Source organism: Chelon labrosus (genome assembly GCF_963514085.1).
Source record: "Chelon labrosus genome assembly, chromosome: 16".
In the NCBI taxonomy this organism is placed as follows: domain Eukaryota; kingdom Metazoa; phylum Chordata; class Actinopteri; order Mugiliformes; family Mugilidae; genus Chelon; species Chelon labrosus.
Genome location: NC_140349.1, coordinates 10,335,462 through 10,355,219, shown reverse-complemented (window position 1 = coordinate 10,355,219; position 19,758 = coordinate 10,335,462). Strand labels below are relative to the sequence as shown.

Here is a 19,758-nt window from a genome sequence, read left to right as displayed (position 1 = left end):
GCACAAAATATAGATAATATAATAATAAGATAATATAGTTCAGTGTTTGAGTAAATGTGCCAAGTTACAATTCACCACCAGTGACAGTAATCAAATCTGATAATATACTAGGTCGAAACTTTTGTTAGGTATTCATGGAGTCATATCCAACCAATATTTCACATGGATGGTTTATAATATACTCACATATTTGCAAATGAAAAATTCACTAAATCTACATAGAAGGACATCTACAATTCAATCTGTGCAATATTTCTATCCAATTCTATTTCATTATTTATCTTTTATAGCTACTCTTTTTGCTCGTTATTTTTTATTCTGCATTTTCTGTAAGCTGTTGTGAACTGCAATTTCCCCATTGCGGGACTAATAAAGGTTTTTCTTATTCTTCTTATTCTTATCTTTGTGTTTGAGTAACATAAGATACGTTAATAGATCTGAGGAGATTCCTATGTCTGTTTCTTCTTAAAATAAAACAGATCAAACAAATTCAAGCAACTAAATGTTTTTATTCTTACTATTCTTCTTGATGGTGAATCACGCCATATGTATAGCATACTTGCTAGTCTAAACATATTTAGCTGTAGCCATGATTGTTAAAAGTAGGATACACATGCTTCTAAAACTAGTTAATTTTGACAATAAATTCATTGATTGTGACTCATTTCATTCACAAACTGACAAAGACACCATGGAACTCAAATTATTGTTTAATCCATCAACTATCAACTTTAAGCAAAAGGAAAATAAGATCTTGAGGTTACATATTTGAAGGACTCGTTTATCGGCTTTTATCATGTTCAGATGTTTTACATTCTCTGTGCAACTGTCACATTTTTCCTGAAAATGGTTCAGTTAAATACAGAACCCTCCCACACATGCAGGAGGATTAGCTTGCTACTCTACAATGAATATGAAACATTTCAGGTAGAACAGACATAACATGGACAGCAAATAATGGCCTGTGACATAGTTTGATAATGGACATAAATCATATTTATGTACAGATCAGAGTATTATTCATAAGTGTAGGATGTCTTTTTTAAAGAAACGTAAAAAAAAACACCTTCACTATTCAGATGTGTTGCATAACCTTGGTTCAAAAACTCCTTCCCTAAAATATTCACATAAAAACATCTTCCAACACAATCTCTGACAATCATTAAACCGAATGACATAGGACCAAGCTGTAGTTCCCCCTCCCCATGTATTATGTCTTCTCTGCTACCTCCTTTCCTTCAGTATGAGTGATCTGATGGGCCTTTAGGGCACGCTCTCTCTCACACAGCTCTTTCCACAGACGGGGCAGGTTTATCCAGAGATTTGAGCCCTGGTTTTGTTTGCTTTGAGCTGCTCAGGTCGAGCATAACTCTCATCGCACTGTGTGCATGTTTGAGCCTTGTGAAGCGGGGGCTGAATGTCCCTCTTTCTTGTGTGCCCTTAGGGCTGCAACAGAAGGAAATATGAGATCACAATCTGCTTCAGGACAAGGGATCTTGAGCTCAGCAGAGGAGCAACCCTCTGCCAGAAAGTCATTGCACTCTTCTTCTCCCTCTTCTTCTTTTATCTTCTTGCTGTCACCCTCCCCATCTTGAGCTGCGTTCTTGGGTTTACGGCCACGCTTTTTGCCTTGCGGCTTAGCGTCACAGTTAATATCACTAGCAAACCTCTCCTGGTGCTCCAAGAGCTCCTCCTCTGTTTGGAAACCACGGCTACACTTGCAGCATTGGTAGGTGTTCATGTCATCGGCCGCTGCTGTGTTCTGGGGGTGCACTGCAATCCGATGACTGCGAAGCCGTGAGGGACTGGGGAACAAAGCGCCACAATCCTTGCAGGGACATCGTCGTTCAGCGCACTCATGTCGTCTGTGTTTGTTCAGCTGCAACACATTCAACAGTTATCACAGACAGGAAACAAACAATATTGTGTATTTACAGCACAAAAACGGTCTTCCTGAAAACATGCTCTGTCCTCACCTCAGTGAAAGTAAAGAAGCTCTTCCGGCAGTAAGAGCAGCGGAAAGACTTCTCCTCTGTGCTGTGGGTGGCCTGGTGCTGACTGAGCTTGTCAGAGGAAGAGAAGCACTTGTCACACTTGTAGCATGTGAAGACTGTGTTACTCTGCAAAATGATAAGAAGACAACAGTCAAAAAAATATTTAAACTCAAGGCTTTATTCACGGAAAAAAAGTGAACAAACATCTCCATTTTCATCCAAAACAATATGACAGGCAAAAGAAAATTACATTCAAGAACATGATTGATACATCACACCAGAAAATAACACCTTATTACACACAGATATTTATCAGGTAAACAAAGGAACTCCATTATTGCAGTTATAAAATTTCCAGTTTTGTACTTATCTCGATTTAAAAACAATTTGGATAATCATTCCATAGATTTGACAAATCTTATTTTACTAACAAATTGACTAATCAACAAATTTGGATCTGTAGATTAACCCGTTATAAAAATAAGTCACAGTTATTAAATATTAATTGATGTTTGTTTTCCTCCCACCTGCTGCAGCTGCTGTTTGTACTGGTCTCTGTGACTCTTCCTCATGTGTCTCTCCTTGGATTTGGGATCACTGAAAGTGATGAAGCACTGGAAACACTGGAGACTCTCATGCTGATCTGCACCACAGTGAGATGATAGTTCAGTACAAACAGACAGACGTACAACAGCACAGCATAGGAGTTAGAATCAGATGGCCACATCACGTTTGAAAGCTGTTAACTTACAGGACTGCAGAGGGCGGACCACGGGCTCAGACTTTATCTCTGCAGAGGTGGACATCTTCTCACTACCAACGATGACTTGCTCTATCTTCAGCATTTCCATGCTCACCGTCCAGCTGCAACTTAAGAACACAACAGTGATGCAAACACACTAAACTATGGTGCCACATTATGTTAGCCGGCCAAGCTACACCGACTACAGGGCAGTAGGCTACTGCAGTGACAGAAGCGATGCTGGCTAAGTAATAAAATAAATTATTAATCACAAAACTTGTTTCAGCTAAATAATTAAACATTAAAGAAGGGTGTTTTTTACGTAGGATCCTCTAGATATGCAATGAATAAAAAACAACTAGCGCCAGGCCTGAGCTAACTGGCTGACAGAAGGATGGAGGTAGCAGACACTGGTCGACTACCTCCAGCAAATACAAGCGAAAAACGATTCCGCTCATGTAAAATATCATTATTTTAATTTCTCTTGCGTCGCGTTCACTTCCGTGTTGTATTTATGCATGTGTGTCATTTAAAGCCGTGGCCATGCGAGCAGCTACGATTCATTCTGACTTTAGTCTTTTGTAAACAATTCAAAAACACATTCTCACCGTTCGACGGGTCCACCGAAATGAAGCCACGGCCGGAGTCTTCCCGCGTCACGTGACACGGGAAAGTCTGTCTGTTATCGCGAGATTATGGAAGCACTCGTCTGGAACGTACCACTGCATTGTTTACAGAGATTTCAACACTCTCCTTTACAGAGATAAACAAAGCATGAGTTATCTTTGCAAATCTAAATTATGGTTCATATCCAACACACACCACAGAAAATAAACAACGCTACACTTAACTGTGTTTTTAAATATTTTTTTATGTTTTTATATATTAATCCACCTATCAGATGTGAATATTTCACGTAAACTCTTTTGAATGTTATGCTTATGTGTTATGTTCTCGGAAAAAAGGAACAGTAATAGTGGCATCTCGGCGCTGCAGTGCACTAATTTTGAGAACTCTTATACAAAAATTCTTTGACGCTGAAGTGCCCCATGTGAACAAATATGATTGCTAAGCATATATTTCTATTGTTCACACAAAAAATACATCTGACATGCCAAAAAGGCTACAACTGAAACATAAAAACAAGAAGTCAAAGGCCAATTTGAGGTTCATAGAACTTTATTGGTATATTTTCCTCCAACAAGGCAGACACATCAATGCAAAACTTGATGATGGGGGTGATAAGACGGCACATTATCTTTTATTTTAAATAACTTGTGAATGACAGAAGCACAAGGTTAAGGGCATACAAGGCAGAAAAGATGAGTTCAAGGAGCTGGAAGAGTTATTCAAGCCCTGGCCTGCTGCTTCTGCTGGTATTCAGCAATTCGGCTTTCCATCACAGGCCTGAAGTGCCTGATCAGACCCTGGGAACAGAGCAGAGAGAAAGGATTTATCATATTCCAATTAAAGCAGTAAAATATGGGTTTGTAAAAATAACAATTTCAGAGTTCTATAGTAATCTAGGAGGAATTTCGATCAAGGAGGACAAAATATTAGAGACTTCTTTCAGTGTAATGTTATCTGTTTTAAGAGTACCACCAACTACCTTCAACTTTAGAGTAAGTGTACTTTAATAAATTAATATTTCAGAGAGATATTTCCCAATAATGAATTCCATAATCCCATTATTATGCAAACACATTATGGTAATACATGTAATTACCTGCACGGGCCAGGCAGCACCATCGCCCAGGGCACAGATAGTGTGTCCTTCAATCTGCTTACTCAGCTCCCAGATCATGTCGATCTCTGATGGCCGTGCGTCGCCACGAACAAAACGCCACATCATGTTATTCATCCAGTCCACTCCTGCAGAAAAAAATAGTTTAATATATATAAGCAGCTGGTGTAAGAAAACTAAAATATTTAAGCTGGGAGTGTAAATGCATAAAATCGCACTAAAGCAGCATATACCTTCTCTGCATGGCGTGCACTGGCCGCAACTCTCGTGCTTGTAGAACTCAATCAGACGGGCGATGGCTCTGATGATGTCCGTCTGCAAAAACAACCCATCCATTAACGTAAACCGATGTTTGCTGACTTCCTTCAGCATTGTGAATTATGCCGCGGAGGTGATGAACTTACAGATTTGTCCATGACAATAATAGCAGCGGTGCCCAGGCCAGTCTGAGCCTGAATGAGGCCATCGAAGTCCATCAGCACCTCTTCACACACGTTCTTGGGAATGAGGGGCGTTGAGGAGCCACCGGGGATTACGGCCAGCAGGTTATCCCAACCGCCGCGCACGCCACCTACCAGACAGATGTTTGTTTCAATTAAGTAAAAAAAAAAAAAAACAACAACTTCGGATATACTTATCTTAAGCTGTCTTAATCTTTAAAGTTCATGCCCCGGTTGTTCAGAAAAACAAGCAGATGCATTTAGATCTTCCCTTTCCAACTATTTGACTTATTTTATTTATTTCTATCCATAGAACGTGCAATGAAACCACTATAACCCTCACAATTCAAGACCAACTGTGTTATTATGAACTCAAAAATGATGTGACACATTCTTAGAGCAGTACGTACCTGCATGCCTCTCGATGAGGTCTTTCAGAGGGACTGACATCTCCTCCTCTACGGTGCAGGGATTGTTAACGTGACCAGAGACGTTAAAGAGCTTCGTGCCAGAGTTTCTCTCTCTGCCAAAGCCCAGAAACCACGTTCCTCCACGACGACAGATGGTGGGCGCCACGGATACAGTCTCCACATTGGCAACCGTTGTTGGGCAACCAAACACGCCTTTAAGAGAGCAGAGGGAGTGATGCGGACAACTGAGAATTGCATTCATTTGGAAAGTACAACAAATGACCAGCAGCAGTCTACCGTGTTGAAAACAGAATTACTGCTATTACTGCTGAATGAAAATGTGGCCAAAGGGGGAATTCCACATAAGCTCACATACATGTTTCTGCAAGAACTTTATTTTTAGTAAAGTCAGTCGTTATGTCCTTCTGAGCGCTAGAACTCACCCACATCAGCAGGAAAGGGGGGCTTCAGGCGGGGCTTCCCCTGCTTTCCCTCCAGGGACTCGATAAGAGCAGTCTCCTCACCACAGATGTACGCTCCAGCACCACGCATCACAAACACATCAAAGTCATAACCGGTGCCACAGGCGTTCTTTCCAATCAGCCCAGCAGCGTAGGCCTCATTGATGGCCACCTAAGATCCAAAAGAGAAAATACAATTTTTAAATAAGAAGAATTCTAAACCGTATCTTCCGAAATAAAAAATTATATTCAACGAAAAGTCGATAATGGCATGTAGCTTGTTCGACACAGGCCATTAAAGGTATACTGTGTATTAGCAGCTTAATTAAGCCGCACATTTGTTTTCAAATAAGGCCACTTTCATGCTAATTTAAGATTTGGATCACAAGTCCTTGGTTTAAGTATTTGCTCACAGACTTTCTTTTGATACAAACTTTTACTTTTTTCCCTGATTTTAATTTTTTTGTGCGCCATCGCTTGTGCAAATGAATATGCAAAGTTATGCAGAAAGATTTTCCACACTCTACTCAAACCTTCTCCTGTATGTGGTGCGCCTGCAGTGTAACTATGATATACGTCACAAAAAAAGAAGCTGAATTATTATGCTTCAAACTATTCAAACACACACTTTCCTCTGCAGGACATCCTTTCAGGGAACACCCTTAAACCTAAATGTAGTTATGTTTAGACAGAAGTGTCTTTTAATCTCTTTATTTCCTTTCTCCCTAAACTGAACATCCCTGGGAAGTGTACAGAAGTTTTAATCTAAGGTTTCACGCTGTCCATTTTCACCTGCAGGTTGGACGACTCATTGTAGAACTCTCCTCTGATGTAGATATAAGCGGCCCGTGCCCCCATGGCTCTCCCAGCGACCAGGCAGCCTTCCACCAGCTTGTGTGGGTCATTCCGCATGATCTCCCTGTCCTTGCAGGTGCCCGGTTCCCCCTCATCTGCGTTCACCACCAGATACTTTGGTCTGAAATGAGAAGGTAGAAACTGGTTAAATGATAAAGAGTTTAAGCTGTCTTTCATCTGCTAAAGTTGATGTGTGGCAACAGAAATGCTTGTGGGAGAATAGACCAATCCAGCAGCCGTCTTCAATGGCAGCTAATTTTAAAGATAAGGACAGCTAATTAGTCTATTTTCTGTTTGTATTTGTTTTTTATGCCTTTATGAGATGATAACTTGCAAGAGACCATGTGAACTAAGGTTAAATTCATTTATTTTGTAACTTCATACTCATTCAGTAATACACAGGATAAGATGTTATAATCCCTTGTGCCAAAATCCCAGGCAAAACACATTTAGAGGCCCTGTTCAGCTAAGAGACCCTACCAAACCTATGGTCATATAATATGACAATTAACCTACAATCCACATAAACTAAGTAAAAGCTGCTGGCTTGTATGGCCCGCTCAGCAGCTAACCATAGCTACCAAGTAACATGAAGACAACAGCAGTATGCAGCATGTCATTGGGGTTTTCAAGTGGGCACCTCCCTTCACCGATGTTTCGTTAAGTTAGGCCCACGACACCTCAAGAAGGCTTAACAGTGACTTCCAGCGTCCTGGAGTCACCCCCCTCCACACCGCCACTGCACAACCCTGTTTTCCTCACCATTCAATGTCTATGCACATAGTGCGCCTTATTTCATTTCATAAACAATATCAACAACTAATATAGTAACTAATAACCACGAGCCAAACAAACAAATCTACCATGATTTGCCCCGTTGATGCAGGCCGAACCACGTAATAAACAAACAAATCTACCGTGATTCTCAGACCTTACTGGTTACTTCTTAAAGACTGAGAGGGGTGGAATTAAATTTAAATTAAAAAAAATTAAATGTCAGAAAAGATGAAATTTAAAGATATTAAAAGAATACAAATGAACCATAACCTCAGAAACTGTAAGATGTACTTACTTTTTAATGAATGAAGCTCAGTTGTAGTCATAAACTCTTTTAAATTTGAATTTATCGCCTCCTGTTTGCTAACAATATTTTTCACATTTTGCACAATTTTGAGACCTATTCTGGGCCAAATAAAGGACCTTAGGCACTCTTTGTTGTTCTGCTTTAGTCTCTATAAGGGTTTGGTGAATTTATATTCAAATAATAAACTTGTAATATCACTGTGATTTTTTATTTTTTTTTGTAGATTTGTGTGCATCTGTCAGAGTTTTCACTGACCTGCCATCGCTGGGTTTGTTCATGAAGCCCCACTTCATGCCAGTAGGGAAACCAGCTCCACCTCTCCCACGCAGGCCAGAAACCTTGATCTCATTGAGAATCCAGTCGACTCCCTTCAAAAGGATCTCCTTGGTTTTGTACCAATCGCCGCGCTTCAGCGCCCCCTTCAGCCTGAAGCACACACATGAATAGGTGAGGACGGGGTTCTTTTTTTAACTTCCCCCTCTGCATCAAATGTCAACATGGGATATTATGTATTCACAGCACACATGAGAATAACATCAGTGGTGTTACCTCCAATCATGGCGACCGTAGAGGTTTGTAAAAATTCGGTCCTCATCTGCCAGCGGCCCGAATGTTGTTTTCTTGGGAGCACTCTAGAAAAACAATTTAAAATGTTAAGGATTTTGCTACCATTTTAGACTAAGTTTGACTAAATGAAGTCCAGGTACCTGTGCTGTGCTGTTGTATCGGGTGATAGCGGTGACTGCGCCTGGGCTGAGAGCAGCAGGGGCACGTCCCACCGCGCTCACCCCGCTCACCACTGCTCGAGACAAGGACAGCATCCTTCCTGCAGTTGCACAGGTACACAAAGCTGCAGTATATCCATACGACATGTTTACTAGCACATACATTTGTTTGATCTGACTGAAATTTGTCTGTGGAAAACTGTCAAAAACTGAAAGAGAAACTGTGATTATTTGTTGATGTAAAGTTTACGATTTAAGTTAATACTTTGATTTTACTGAGGCAAACATCTCGTGCAGCTGCTTGTGTTTTGACAACTGTGAACATATTAAATGAAAGCGGTTTATTAAAAGAAATAGGGACTGGACAATGTAAACACTGAGTATTAATGCCAAACTGTGTAAAAACATTGAGTAAACCCAAATACATGTCTTTATACTGAATTTAGTGTTTAAAATATTGAAGAGTACCGACTGTAAATAATAGTTATCGTAGTATTGTAATCAAGTTTTACATCATCAACATGTCAAAATGATCTAAATGTCAAACATCGAGCAGCATCAAAACAAGAGCTACTGCTTACGTGATGTTATGTCAGAGTTAGCTAACGAAGGTGAGGTTAGCAATGCAGCCGATTCACCAATTTTATCAACTTCCCGGTGGTGAAATTTTGGAGCAACACATTTGTAAAACAGCCGAATAGTTACCGATAAATCTGAACTCCTTTGCCTCACTTATGTGTGTTCATTAGAGTGCACACTGACCTCCATGCTCACGTAGCAACTGCTAGCCTAGCCTAGCGCTAAGCTAAGTCAGCTAGCGGTTAACCTTGCAATGTCAGAATAAAAGCAGAGGATTCGTGGAAATTTCGCACGGACAACGTGCATATTAGTTGGTTTATATGAGGCGTATAACTAGCGGCAATTAAACGAGAAATTAGTTGATCAATGCTAGCAAACAGTCAGTCCACCTTACCTTCTCTCTATGTCCCGAGTTTATGAAACACAGTCAGACCGGAAGTGGAGCTGAGGGCCCGGATGTGATAACTGAAGCTGCAGCGCTCCAGACTCTTATTTAAAACATACTGGAGAAAAAAAGAATAGTTTCATAACATCAGGCTGACGTTACAAAAGATCTGTTTGTGTGTACCTAATTTTATTGAGAGTTCAGCTTAAACAATATATATTTCCTCCATTTGACTGTTATGATTGTATTAATTTGCAAGAATAAGATTTTACACATAGAAAATATGATACACATTACTTAAGTAATGCCTTGACTGCCTAACTAATACATGGCTAATAATATAATGCACGAATTAAGAGTATAAAGTTAATTGCTGTTGCTCACTGTGAACAGATTATTAATATTAATCTGCACGCATGTTGGATTGATACGGAAGCGTATTGCTGCCACACTTTAGAAAAAAAAAAAGGCTCAATATTATGTAATTATGTGAAAGTTTATTGTTATAACAATATATTTTTCACGTTTTAACAAGATAAGTATCACGTTATTACATGAAATTATCATGTTATTTCATGAAATTATCACGTTATTTCATGATAATGATATTTTCATGTTATAACGTGAAAATATCATGTTATTTCAAGATTAATTCAAGATTTCATTATCTTGAAATAACGTGATACTTTCATGAAATAACGTGGTAAATATCTTGTAAAAACGTGAAAATATCATTATCATGAAATAACGTGATAATTTCATGTAATAACGTGATACTTATCTTGTTAAAACGTGAAAAATATATTGTTATAACAAGAAACTTTCACGTGATTACGTAATAGTAAGCCTTTTTTTTTGTGTGTGTGGCAGCAATACGCTTCCGTAGATTGAAGCAACATAAAAGTTTATTCATGTAACTGTATTTATAATGTTTAGAATAAAAATAGCTTTATATTTCTGTTTTGCTTTTCTACTGAACTGAAACTGAATTTATCACATAATATAATATAATATAATATAATATAATATAATATAAGACCACTCAGTAATTAACAACGTTGATATTAGTACAATATATATATACAGTATATTATAATATATAAAAACATAATCATGATAGTCACAAATAACCTCTTTGAAAAGCTTTAATACATGCAAAAATACATGTTTTTTTATTTGTGCTTTAAGGGTAGAAATATTCATATTTACAAGACATCATCATTATGAGAATTATTCGCCAGACACTCCATATGAAAAGACACAAGCATTTTGGTTAAAACTGAACTTATTCATAGGATTACTAGACTATCATCGTGCAGCGAAAAGGCTGTTTTTCTTTGCAACCAAGGTACCTAATAAAGCTAAATATAAATCAGTACCTGAGGAATAAAATTCCAGCTGGCATGTGGTAATTAAACTACAGGGAGTTAATTTGAACCTTTTTTAAAGCCTAAAATCATGTCTGCAAATAATTTTAAGACTTTTATGCTTGGATATAATATACAGCTGATAATACTGAATATATAAAATGAAATCTGTGCGCACGGAGTCTTTGTACAGTTGGAGTTATTACATCACTGCGGCTTATCTTCCGTGAACATTGGTATTAAACTCAATTTCACGCAACCTACAGACTTGAGGGATAATTTAAATCGGAGCTACACAAAGCTGTAGGATGCACCGACAGCTGGTGCGACTGTATGCATTCAATATCCTGTATGAAGGATGTGTTGGATAATCAAACAGGCGCTGCAGTTCCAGAAAGCACTCAAGCCACTGATAAGTACTCTTAAAGCAGCATCTACATCTGGAAAATGCAGTGACACTGTTGCACATAATAACTGGTAACTGGCTGTGGAAAGTGCTGTCCATACAGTTCGTAAATTATACAGTCGATCTAACATGAAGAGCGTACAGAACTAACACAAACATGAGCATATAGCTTAGTGACAGTCAAGTAACAATATGACATAAACCGATAGTACAAGATTCCTTCAAGTTCAGTAAAAAGTGACAAATGTGCACAACATTTCAGGCTGGAGTCTGGACTCTGATGGTGCAGAGGACGTCACTCTGGAGGCTCATAACTGGGTCTGCGAGCAACCCGGCCCAGGCGGTCCACAGCCACGCTCTCAAACGCCCTCCTCATCAGAGGATGCTCCTCCAGGACCTCGTTGAAGCTGTCCACACTCAGCGAGTAGAGGCGACAGTAGGTTTCAGCCCTGACGCTGGCTGTGCGCCGTCCCTGGGTGAGCAGGCAGATCTCTGCACAAAGGATAAGACAGTTAAAATACCATAAAATACAATATTTTGCTTTTTCTTTTTTTTCTTTTTTTAAATGAGAATAGTGATAGCATAAAGCTTAGCTAAACATAAAGACAGATTTTTTTCTCCTCATAGTTTAATTTCTTATAAATATAAAAATGATTAGGGATTATGTTTTGGACATATGCTTCCTTCTGTTGTGAATGAATGGTCCCTCTTGTGGTATTCACAGCATTGTTGGTGGTGCATTTCCTACATAAAGGAACTACTAAACATAAACGGACTACTAAGTTTTGCACTAGTGTAAATACAGACTATTTATATATAGTATTTTACTGCACCTTCATATTTATTACATGTATACCTTTATTTCTCTTCTATACCTGTGACATGTAGCTGCTACAAGAGATGCTGCCAAACGAAATTTCGTTGTATTGTTATACAATGACAATAAAGCTTCTATTCTATTCTAAAGTTACCCGGTCGTTAGCTTGATAAACGTTAGCCTCAGCGGCGTCGAGGTGCTAACAGTTGCCTAGCAGCAGTGTTCTCAGAACTTACAGCTGATTTTATTACTTGAAAAAAAATTTTGAACACAACCTCCCATTTCTTATACTGCCGTCAAATGAGTCTTATGAGCTTGTGATTAACTTAATATGGCCCTCTATTTCCAAGAGGGTAAAGCTAAAATATTTGGCTGCTCAACTGCTTAGTTTCCTCTGATGATTCAAGAAGAATCGATGAATCTGTTAAGAGAAATATTATTTCATTATGGGAAGTTGCGGCCTAACATAAAAAGCAGTGGCGATAATGAAATGATACACAGATGAGCTATAAATTTGGGACACTAGTAACTGCAGTGAAGTGAAAAGGAGGTCAGAGGCAGCTTTAACAACAGGACAGAATCACAGAGCCTATTTTTGATTTGATGGGGAAGAGTGTGAAGGTTGAGGTCGGCGCGAACGATTTACCCCCAAAATACGCTCCATCGTTGAGCTGAATCTCCCTACTGCCGCGCGGGATGACGGTGACGGTGCCGTGCTGGATGAAGTACATTTTCCGGCCCAGCGTCCCTTCTCGTATGATCAAGTCTCCGGGTTGGAAGACTTCGAAACGCAGCTTGGTCAGGATCACGGTCACAAAATGTGGGTCGGTGTTGGCAAACAGCGGCATGTTGGCTACCAGGCCACGACAGTTATAGCTGACAATCTCCTGCAGGGTCAGGAGAAAGAGAAGATGGTAGAGATTCAGAAAGTGGTCGGTATGACACTGAGATATATCTGATTCAGACCTTATGAGGAAAAGGTCATTTTTATTACAATCTGAATCAAATAGTTGATTTAAATACTTTTTGACACTTCAGATTAACCGAGAAGCGACATAATCATTAGTTGAAAGAGAAGAGGTTCGTGAATAACACACCTCCTTGAGAGGATCACTGAGCTCTCCAAGGATGCTGTCCTCATCAAACATCTTGCCCTGGAATCGCTGCTCGTAATAGTCATGGATCCTTTGTCTCACATCCGCCGGTAGCTTATGAAACGACATGTACTGCTCCACTTGCTTGTACTGGAAGTAAACACATGGCGATATGACCTTCATGAGGATACAAGCGAAATTCTGCCGGACCATTGTCGCAATTAGTCACATTTGCCACCATGTGTTCGTCGCATTATTCCTAAACACAGTAATTACACAATCACTCTATTTGTTTTGCGGGCTTTGCCTCTAATTTTAAGTGGATTACAGATTGATTTGTTATGGGCATTAGCAAACACTGATCCAAAACAAAGGTGCCACCATTTGTCTATCATCCGCTCCGCTTTATCTTGTGAAAATCCCCCTAGAAAGGGTCACGGTAAGGCCACAAAATCCATTAGATAATACACATATTCTCTAGGCATTTGGCACAGTTTCCGCAAATAAACTGCAAGTAAGTAAGGAAGCCTATGATATAAAACATGGCCGTGATATTAAAACCTCAAAGCCAGAATCACATTAGCATCCACGTGAGGCTCTTGGGACATATTGTCCACAAAACAAGCAAAGCTTAAAGTCAAAAGGGGTTGGGTTTGTTTCTAAATTTAGTGCTGGTTACCTTCTCTTGATACTGCCGGTGAGACGCATCCAAGGACTGGACCAGGTTAGCTGCATGGCCGAGGAACATGGCGTAGCAGGTGGCTCCAATAACCATACTGGTCATGGTGAGCCAAACGTCACTCAAGCCCTCTGGGGGGTGGGCACCGTATCCTATGCACAACATGTGACTCATGGCCATGAACAGGGCGTAAGAGTACTGTATGTGCCACGTAGCATTCTGAGAACGAGGGAGTGAAAACAAGGAACATGAGAGAGAGGACATGGCATTATGGCCACGAAGCTACGCCACGTGGTTAGCTTAGCTTAGCAGAAAGACTGAAACAAGGGGAAACAGGAAGTCTGGCTATGTTTAAAACAAGAAACGCCTTCAAACATCTTTCACTCTTCTTCTCTTATACTGTGTGTTGGTTACCTGGGCTTGCCAGGTAACCAACAGCGAGTGTATGATGTGCAGATTCAGCCAGTGAACGCAACATAAGTGAGGTTTTTGTTTTTTTAGCTTAGCCCTGCGTACAAAGTAAAAACCTGTCTTTCTTCAGAGATATTCTTCGTACCACATCCGAATCTCACCAAGTCAGTACCCATTACATCTACTCTGTACAAGAAGAAAGTGTAGAAATGATAAGTTGGAGTTTTATTTGTATATAATTGTATCCAGTTACTTAAATGTTGAAATACTACTTAAAGTACAAGGTTTTAGTAAATATTTCACATTGTTTTCTTGAACCTGTACTCACCACCATGTTGTTTTTAGCAACCCAGCAGTCTGGAGGAAATTCTTGGAGCATAGGAACCATGAAGGTCATGCAGCCGTCCCAGTGGCACAACAGCAGCATCATGCCAATCAAGTTGACTATACGTACCACCGCGCTGGCCAGGTCATAAGTCATGTGGAAAATCTGACACACAGAGAGAAAGTTGCACAAAAGAAAACTAACATTCAAGTTTCTGAAGTGTCTCGTCCCTCCCCTTCCGTTACCTCTTCCCACTGGTGGATGTATCGGATGAGGCGAGACAGTCGGAGGAGGCGCAGCAGGCTGAGGATCTTAGTGAATCGCACAATTCGGAGCGCGCGGGCCGTGCGGTACACGTCGGACGACTCGTGGCGGGCCTCCAGGTCGACGATGAGGAAGAAGTAGTCGACGGGTATGGAGGAGATGCAGTCCACCATGAACCAGGTGCGGAGGTAATGCGTGCGGATCTCTTTGGGGTCCAGGATGATGTGGCTGTCCTCTCCCAAGATGCCCGTGCGGAAGTTGAAAATCAGGTCCAGAAGGAAGAGAGTGTCAGACAGGACGTTGAAGGTGATCCAGGGAATGGTGTTCTGGTCCTCGAAGAAGGTGATGCCCCAGGGCAGAATGACCAGATTGCTCATCATCAACAGCAGCATCACGATGTCCCAGTAAAACCTGAACAGAACAGGAGGAGTAGAAAACTGAGTTTAAAGTGACGCTGAATTGGCTTCTTTTGAAAGTGTAGACTTATAGTTGTGAGTATTTGGTTTTTATTTGCTGGAACAAGTAAACTCTTTTCAGATTTGTGCTTTACAGAAACACAAGAATCTAGTTTCTTGTGCTTCTCACTGGTGTGATAACACAAAGGATGAGTTCAAAGAAAGTGCTCAAAGAAAAAGCAAGAAATAACTGCACACTGAATAATTGTTAGCAAATAGGGTCCTGCTCACAACTGAACTCATCTACTGAGTATTTGTTGAGGGCTTGAATTGAATTTTGATTGCTGCTTGTGAAATGACGCCATTAGTTTTTAAATAATTTTTTGAGAGGGAGAACTTGCTGGTCTGAAGAGCTTATTGACTTGCAGAGTAGTCCCTGTCAAGGTTTGATTTTGCTCTTGAGTCGTCCATTATGGTTTCATTTCTAGCTTTACTTCATGTCATCCTCCCTCCTCCTTGTCTTGTTATCCCAGCAGCCCCTTTGTGCATGTAAAGTTCTTCACAACCATCTTGTCTTCCTGTTCATCCACATGTATTCCCTGCATGCTCTCCCAGCTGCTTACCTGCCTGCCTCCTTGCATCTCTAATTACATTACTTTTGAGATTTATGTTGTTTTTCCCCCTTTGTTGGACTTTGGACTCAACCTGCTTGGACACTGCAGTGCCTTTTGTCACTCACACATAAATGTAACTGAAGTTCCCCTTTTGTTTGCCATCCTGCCTCCTTCCTTGTGCATCCCACATTTGGGTCCTCCCTTTTTAAAACTTGAAACACGCCAGTCCCTGTCTGAACCACCTCCTGATCTGATCACATTCCAGTCTATCTAAGTTCAGATCCAGACAGGACATCTAGATGCAGATTGCGTGTTAACGGCGTAGAGTGTAAATCTAAAAGCTGTTCCTGTACAGGATCTGAAATTAAAGATGCAGAACTTGAAACTGCTACCACAGGACAAGGGGAGTCATCCAATCAGCGGGACGACGAGCTGCACAGTGAATGACCCATTTCCTAATGGTCCTCACTCCCCTAACAGCTTGTGTCACAAGAGGAACCCCTCTCATTAAAAATGCATGTCGTTAGGCTCATCACGCTCGATATGCTATTGAGAAATTATTGAAGAAAATAACGCCTCGCTAGTCCACAAACGCGAACGTCCTGTTTGTGATGCATGGTCGATTTTGCAGCCCAGGTGTCTGTGCTGTCTGACACATAGCTGCACTCCTCAACGTCTCCATCATGTCATACTCATCCCATTCATCCACATAGGTCTCCAGTGTCTCCCTATACACCATGGGTACATGGTTTGGATTTCCTTACAGATTGTTTCCATCAAGTATCAGTCACTTCGGGGTCTCTCTCTCTCTGTCTCGCTGAGCCACTCTTTCATTACAGCGGCACAGTAACAGAATATGAACCAGACTATTTTTGATTACCGTCGCGCTCGAGCACGTGCAACACAAACCCTGTGAGAGGACAATCCTCTGCTCAGGCCAGTCGGAGCAGAGATACGGTACTGATTGATGGGCTCTTCTTTGTCATTCACGTTTATCCCTTCATCAATCTCCCGCGTCTGTGTCCTCCCTGTCCACTCAGTGGTTTACATGACTACTTATTACTTCTCATGTTGCAGCAGATTAGTGGCTGCTCGCTGCTAACACAGTAACTCCACCAAAGACTCTGGAAGGCATTAGAGCTGTTGGCATGTGCATGTAGACTGAGTAGCAGAATAGTACCAAAAACCTTTTAGACAAGCTATTAATAGCAGTCAGTGTATCGCACGATTTTATGTTGACTATAAAGTTTTGTTTGTTCATTTTAAAGAGCTGAAACTAACTATTTTTCCTGTCTTTTTGGTTTTGTCCAGACCACAATTATCAGATGGATTGCCCACAACAAAGAAGAGTCTGAGTCAGTGCATCACCCATCAAATTCCCCCTGGATCCACACTGTAAAAACCAAACCAATGATCCGACCTACTGAGCATTTTAAATAGGAAGTTTGAGCATAAGGTTTAAGAAGAGCAGGCCTTCAATAATCCCCCCCTCAGCTGTCTGTGTATTATTGCATAATAGAGCAAGATGGGAATTATACGGATTCTTATGGGCAATAATCCCCATGCACGGGTTTATCTTCTCTGTCTGGCAAAGGCCCAATATCTAAAAATTGTTTAAATTTGACGCCGACTTTTATTCGTGACCTTGAAGACAGGCTGCTAAGGCATCGCTGTCTAGATGAGCACCAAAACCAGAAGGATCTGACTAATCCTCCCGAAGATAAGGGCCAAACTAGAGGAGGAAACGACTACATATTTTTCAGTTAGAGTACACCGTATCTCTCAGATGATCAAGATCAATGAAAGCAGTTCTCTCTCCCGTTGAATAGGGAGGAGGGGAGTTGCAAGGGAGTAGTATGATTAATCCAGATGATCTTGTCCTATATACTGTATCACTAATCAAATCCCTTGATCGCGTTATCACGTGCAAGGGGCCCTGTCGTCAGCTGCTGTTGTGCAGTCTGTCCTTAGAGAAACTGGGTGTAAGGGCTGAAGCGCAGACTGCGTGGTGGGATGAAAACAAAATGCTTTCAAGGGAAGTTAAAAGACAGTAATGAAAAATTAAGGAAAATGACCCATTTGGCATTTCAGTCCAGTCTTTGGACACGCTGCCAAAACTTCCAGGACTGAAATCTAGAGGCAATTAGCGATGATGACCCGAACTCATGATTACCTGAAGTCGCTGTAGGGGTGGATGATCCACACTCCAAAGCTCCTGACCCTCTCCTGTTCAGCAGCAACACCCTTCTGGCTGCCAAACATCCGCAAGGAGAACTTGTTGACCCCCGGCTGCAGCATGGAGCCAAACTGCTTCTGGAAGAAGGTGGACTGATCTTCAGATACATTCTCTTCGTTTGCTGCGTCGCCCTCTCCATTGTTGTCCATCAGGCCATCGGGATCCGCGGTGTAGTCGTCGTTGTGGGTCTTGACCAGGGAGAGCAGCGTCTTGTTCACGTCGCTCCTCTTCTCCGTCTTCGGGGAAGGGGTGCCAGGAGGGGTCGTCCTCTGGGACCCGCTCCTCCACCTGGAGAAGCGGAGGCTGCTCCAGCTGCGGTACCTGGACGTCTCCTGTTTGTGAGCCGGGCTTTCACCGATGGCTTTATGGTCATCCGTGCTCCTGGAGGGGCTGATCATTTTTACACTTGAAGCTGAGCAAAGCAAAAGGAGCCTCGGTGGGGCCTCAGTGTAAAGTTTACTTACTGTGGAAGTTCGCTGCAGATCCCATGTTCCATCTGATGTCTACTTCTTACTTTGCATTAATGAAATACCCAAAAATAAATAAGCAGCTTTACAAAAGATCACAAAACTTTAAATTACCATGCAGATGCAATAATCTAAATATAAATTACACTCCTGATAGGTCACAGTAGTGCCACAAACAACCGGCAAGTCTAAAAAGTTGTCACAACGTAGGCCTACATCCAGGAAAAGTTGCAGCGTCCATTAAGAAAAAAGAAAAAGAAAAAGTTCTTTCCTGTAATGAATGAATCTGCTCCACGGAGAAACAAGAACATGAGCTGTGGATGTAGCCTACGAGTTATCTGTCCGCGTCCCGTCTGACCATGAGAGGATGACAGGACGGACGCAAATTGACAGACAGGGCTCAGTAGCCTTCAATAATCGGCTTGTTGGCATAACTGTGTCCACTCACCTCTCTCCTCCTCCTCCTCCTCCTCCACCACCTCCCCCCAGTCGGTGGAAGTGCCCTCCCTTCCTCTGAGGCGAGTCCCGGGGCGGCGGTGGTGATGCGGGTTGCAGGTCATGTTGCGCGGTTAAGACGCGCAGCTTTCAGGTTAGCGGCGGCGGAAACATAAATTACTCATCACTCTCATTGGTCAACTGCTTTTAGGGGAAGAAACCACCAGCCTCCAAAACGAATGAAAACAAATCCACCTCAAATTATGCCTTTAAATAATACACAGAACCCTGTATTAGTTCAAAAGTAACTACCAGTTCTAATCCATTTAATTAGTTTTGCGTAATTTAACATTTATTCTTGACCAACCTACTTTAATTTTGCCATTAAATCTACATTAGCTTCAAAAGTCCTAATAATTCCTGAATTTTAACAACTAGAGGTTTTATTAATAGCAGGTCATAAGTCTTAAAATTAAGAATAATCACACAAATGATGCACAAACCAAATTTAAACATATGGAGGCTCCATTATTAAAACTCATTCCAAAGGGAGGGCTCTATATTTTAGGAGATAAACGTATTTATCTGTCTTTTTTTTTTTTTTTTTTTTTTTTTTTGCCAACTAGAGGAAAATATAGGTTTTATTTGTCACATGCACAGTGAAATGTAATTTAGTACCTGCAGCCAGTAGTAAAAAGCAAAAAAAACAAAAACAAAACAGTAATAATTCCACACAGCAAACAAGGTAAAATAAAATAAAATTTTATTTCTCAGTTATACTTTTTTGTTTAACTACTGACTGAAGGTATTAAAATACATGTCACTGTGC

General features: G+C 41.0%; 3 protein-coding genes across 3 annotated transcripts; all 3 read right to left on the bottom strand.

Moving 5' to 3' along the window:
• Positions 1-630: 630 nt before the first annotated feature.
• Positions 631-3,349, bottom strand: LOC311501050 (uncharacterized protein). The gene is made up of 5 exons (XM_084562706.1): positions 3,345-3,349; positions 2,746-2,864; positions 2,522-2,637; positions 1,977-2,120; positions 631-1,879 (listed from the first exon to the last, which is right to left on the bottom strand). Exons 2-5 carry the CDS (start codon positions 2,843-2,845, stop codon positions 1,373-1,375), a joined length of 867 nt encoding a protein of 288 aa, XP_084418832.1. The 5' UTR covers positions 2,846-2,864; positions 3,345-3,349; the 3' UTR covers positions 631-1,372.
• Positions 3,350-3,891: 542 nt separating this feature from the next.
• On the bottom strand, positions 3,892-9,483 carry ndufv1 (NADH:ubiquinone oxidoreductase core subunit V1). The gene is made up of 11 exons (XM_084562688.1): positions 9,429-9,483; positions 8,438-8,556; positions 8,280-8,362; positions 7,986-8,156; positions 6,584-6,767; positions 5,774-5,963; positions 5,331-5,543; positions 4,885-5,051; positions 4,714-4,795; positions 4,463-4,608; positions 3,892-4,163 (listed from the first exon to the last, which is right to left on the bottom strand). The coding sequence occupies exons 2-11, from the start codon at positions 8,549-8,551 to the stop codon at positions 4,086-4,088; spliced, it is 1,428 nt and encodes a 475-aa protein (XP_084418814.1). The 5' UTR covers positions 8,552-8,556; positions 9,429-9,483; the 3' UTR covers positions 3,892-4,085.
• A 1,422-nt stretch (positions 9,484-10,905) lies between these two features.
• On the bottom strand, positions 10,906-18,116 carry hcn3 (hyperpolarization activated cyclic nucleotide-gated potassium channel 3). The gene is made up of 7 exons (XM_084563414.1): positions 17,965-18,116; positions 14,764-15,193; positions 14,522-14,683; positions 13,783-14,001; positions 13,107-13,253; positions 12,656-12,896; positions 10,906-11,684 (listed from the first exon to the last, which is right to left on the bottom strand). The coding sequence occupies exons 1-7, from the start codon at positions 18,087-18,089 to the stop codon at positions 11,488-11,490; spliced, it is 1,521 nt and encodes a 506-aa protein (XP_084419540.1). The 5' UTR covers positions 18,090-18,116; the 3' UTR covers positions 10,906-11,487.
• Between the last annotated feature and the right edge of the window lie 1,642 nt (positions 18,117-19,758).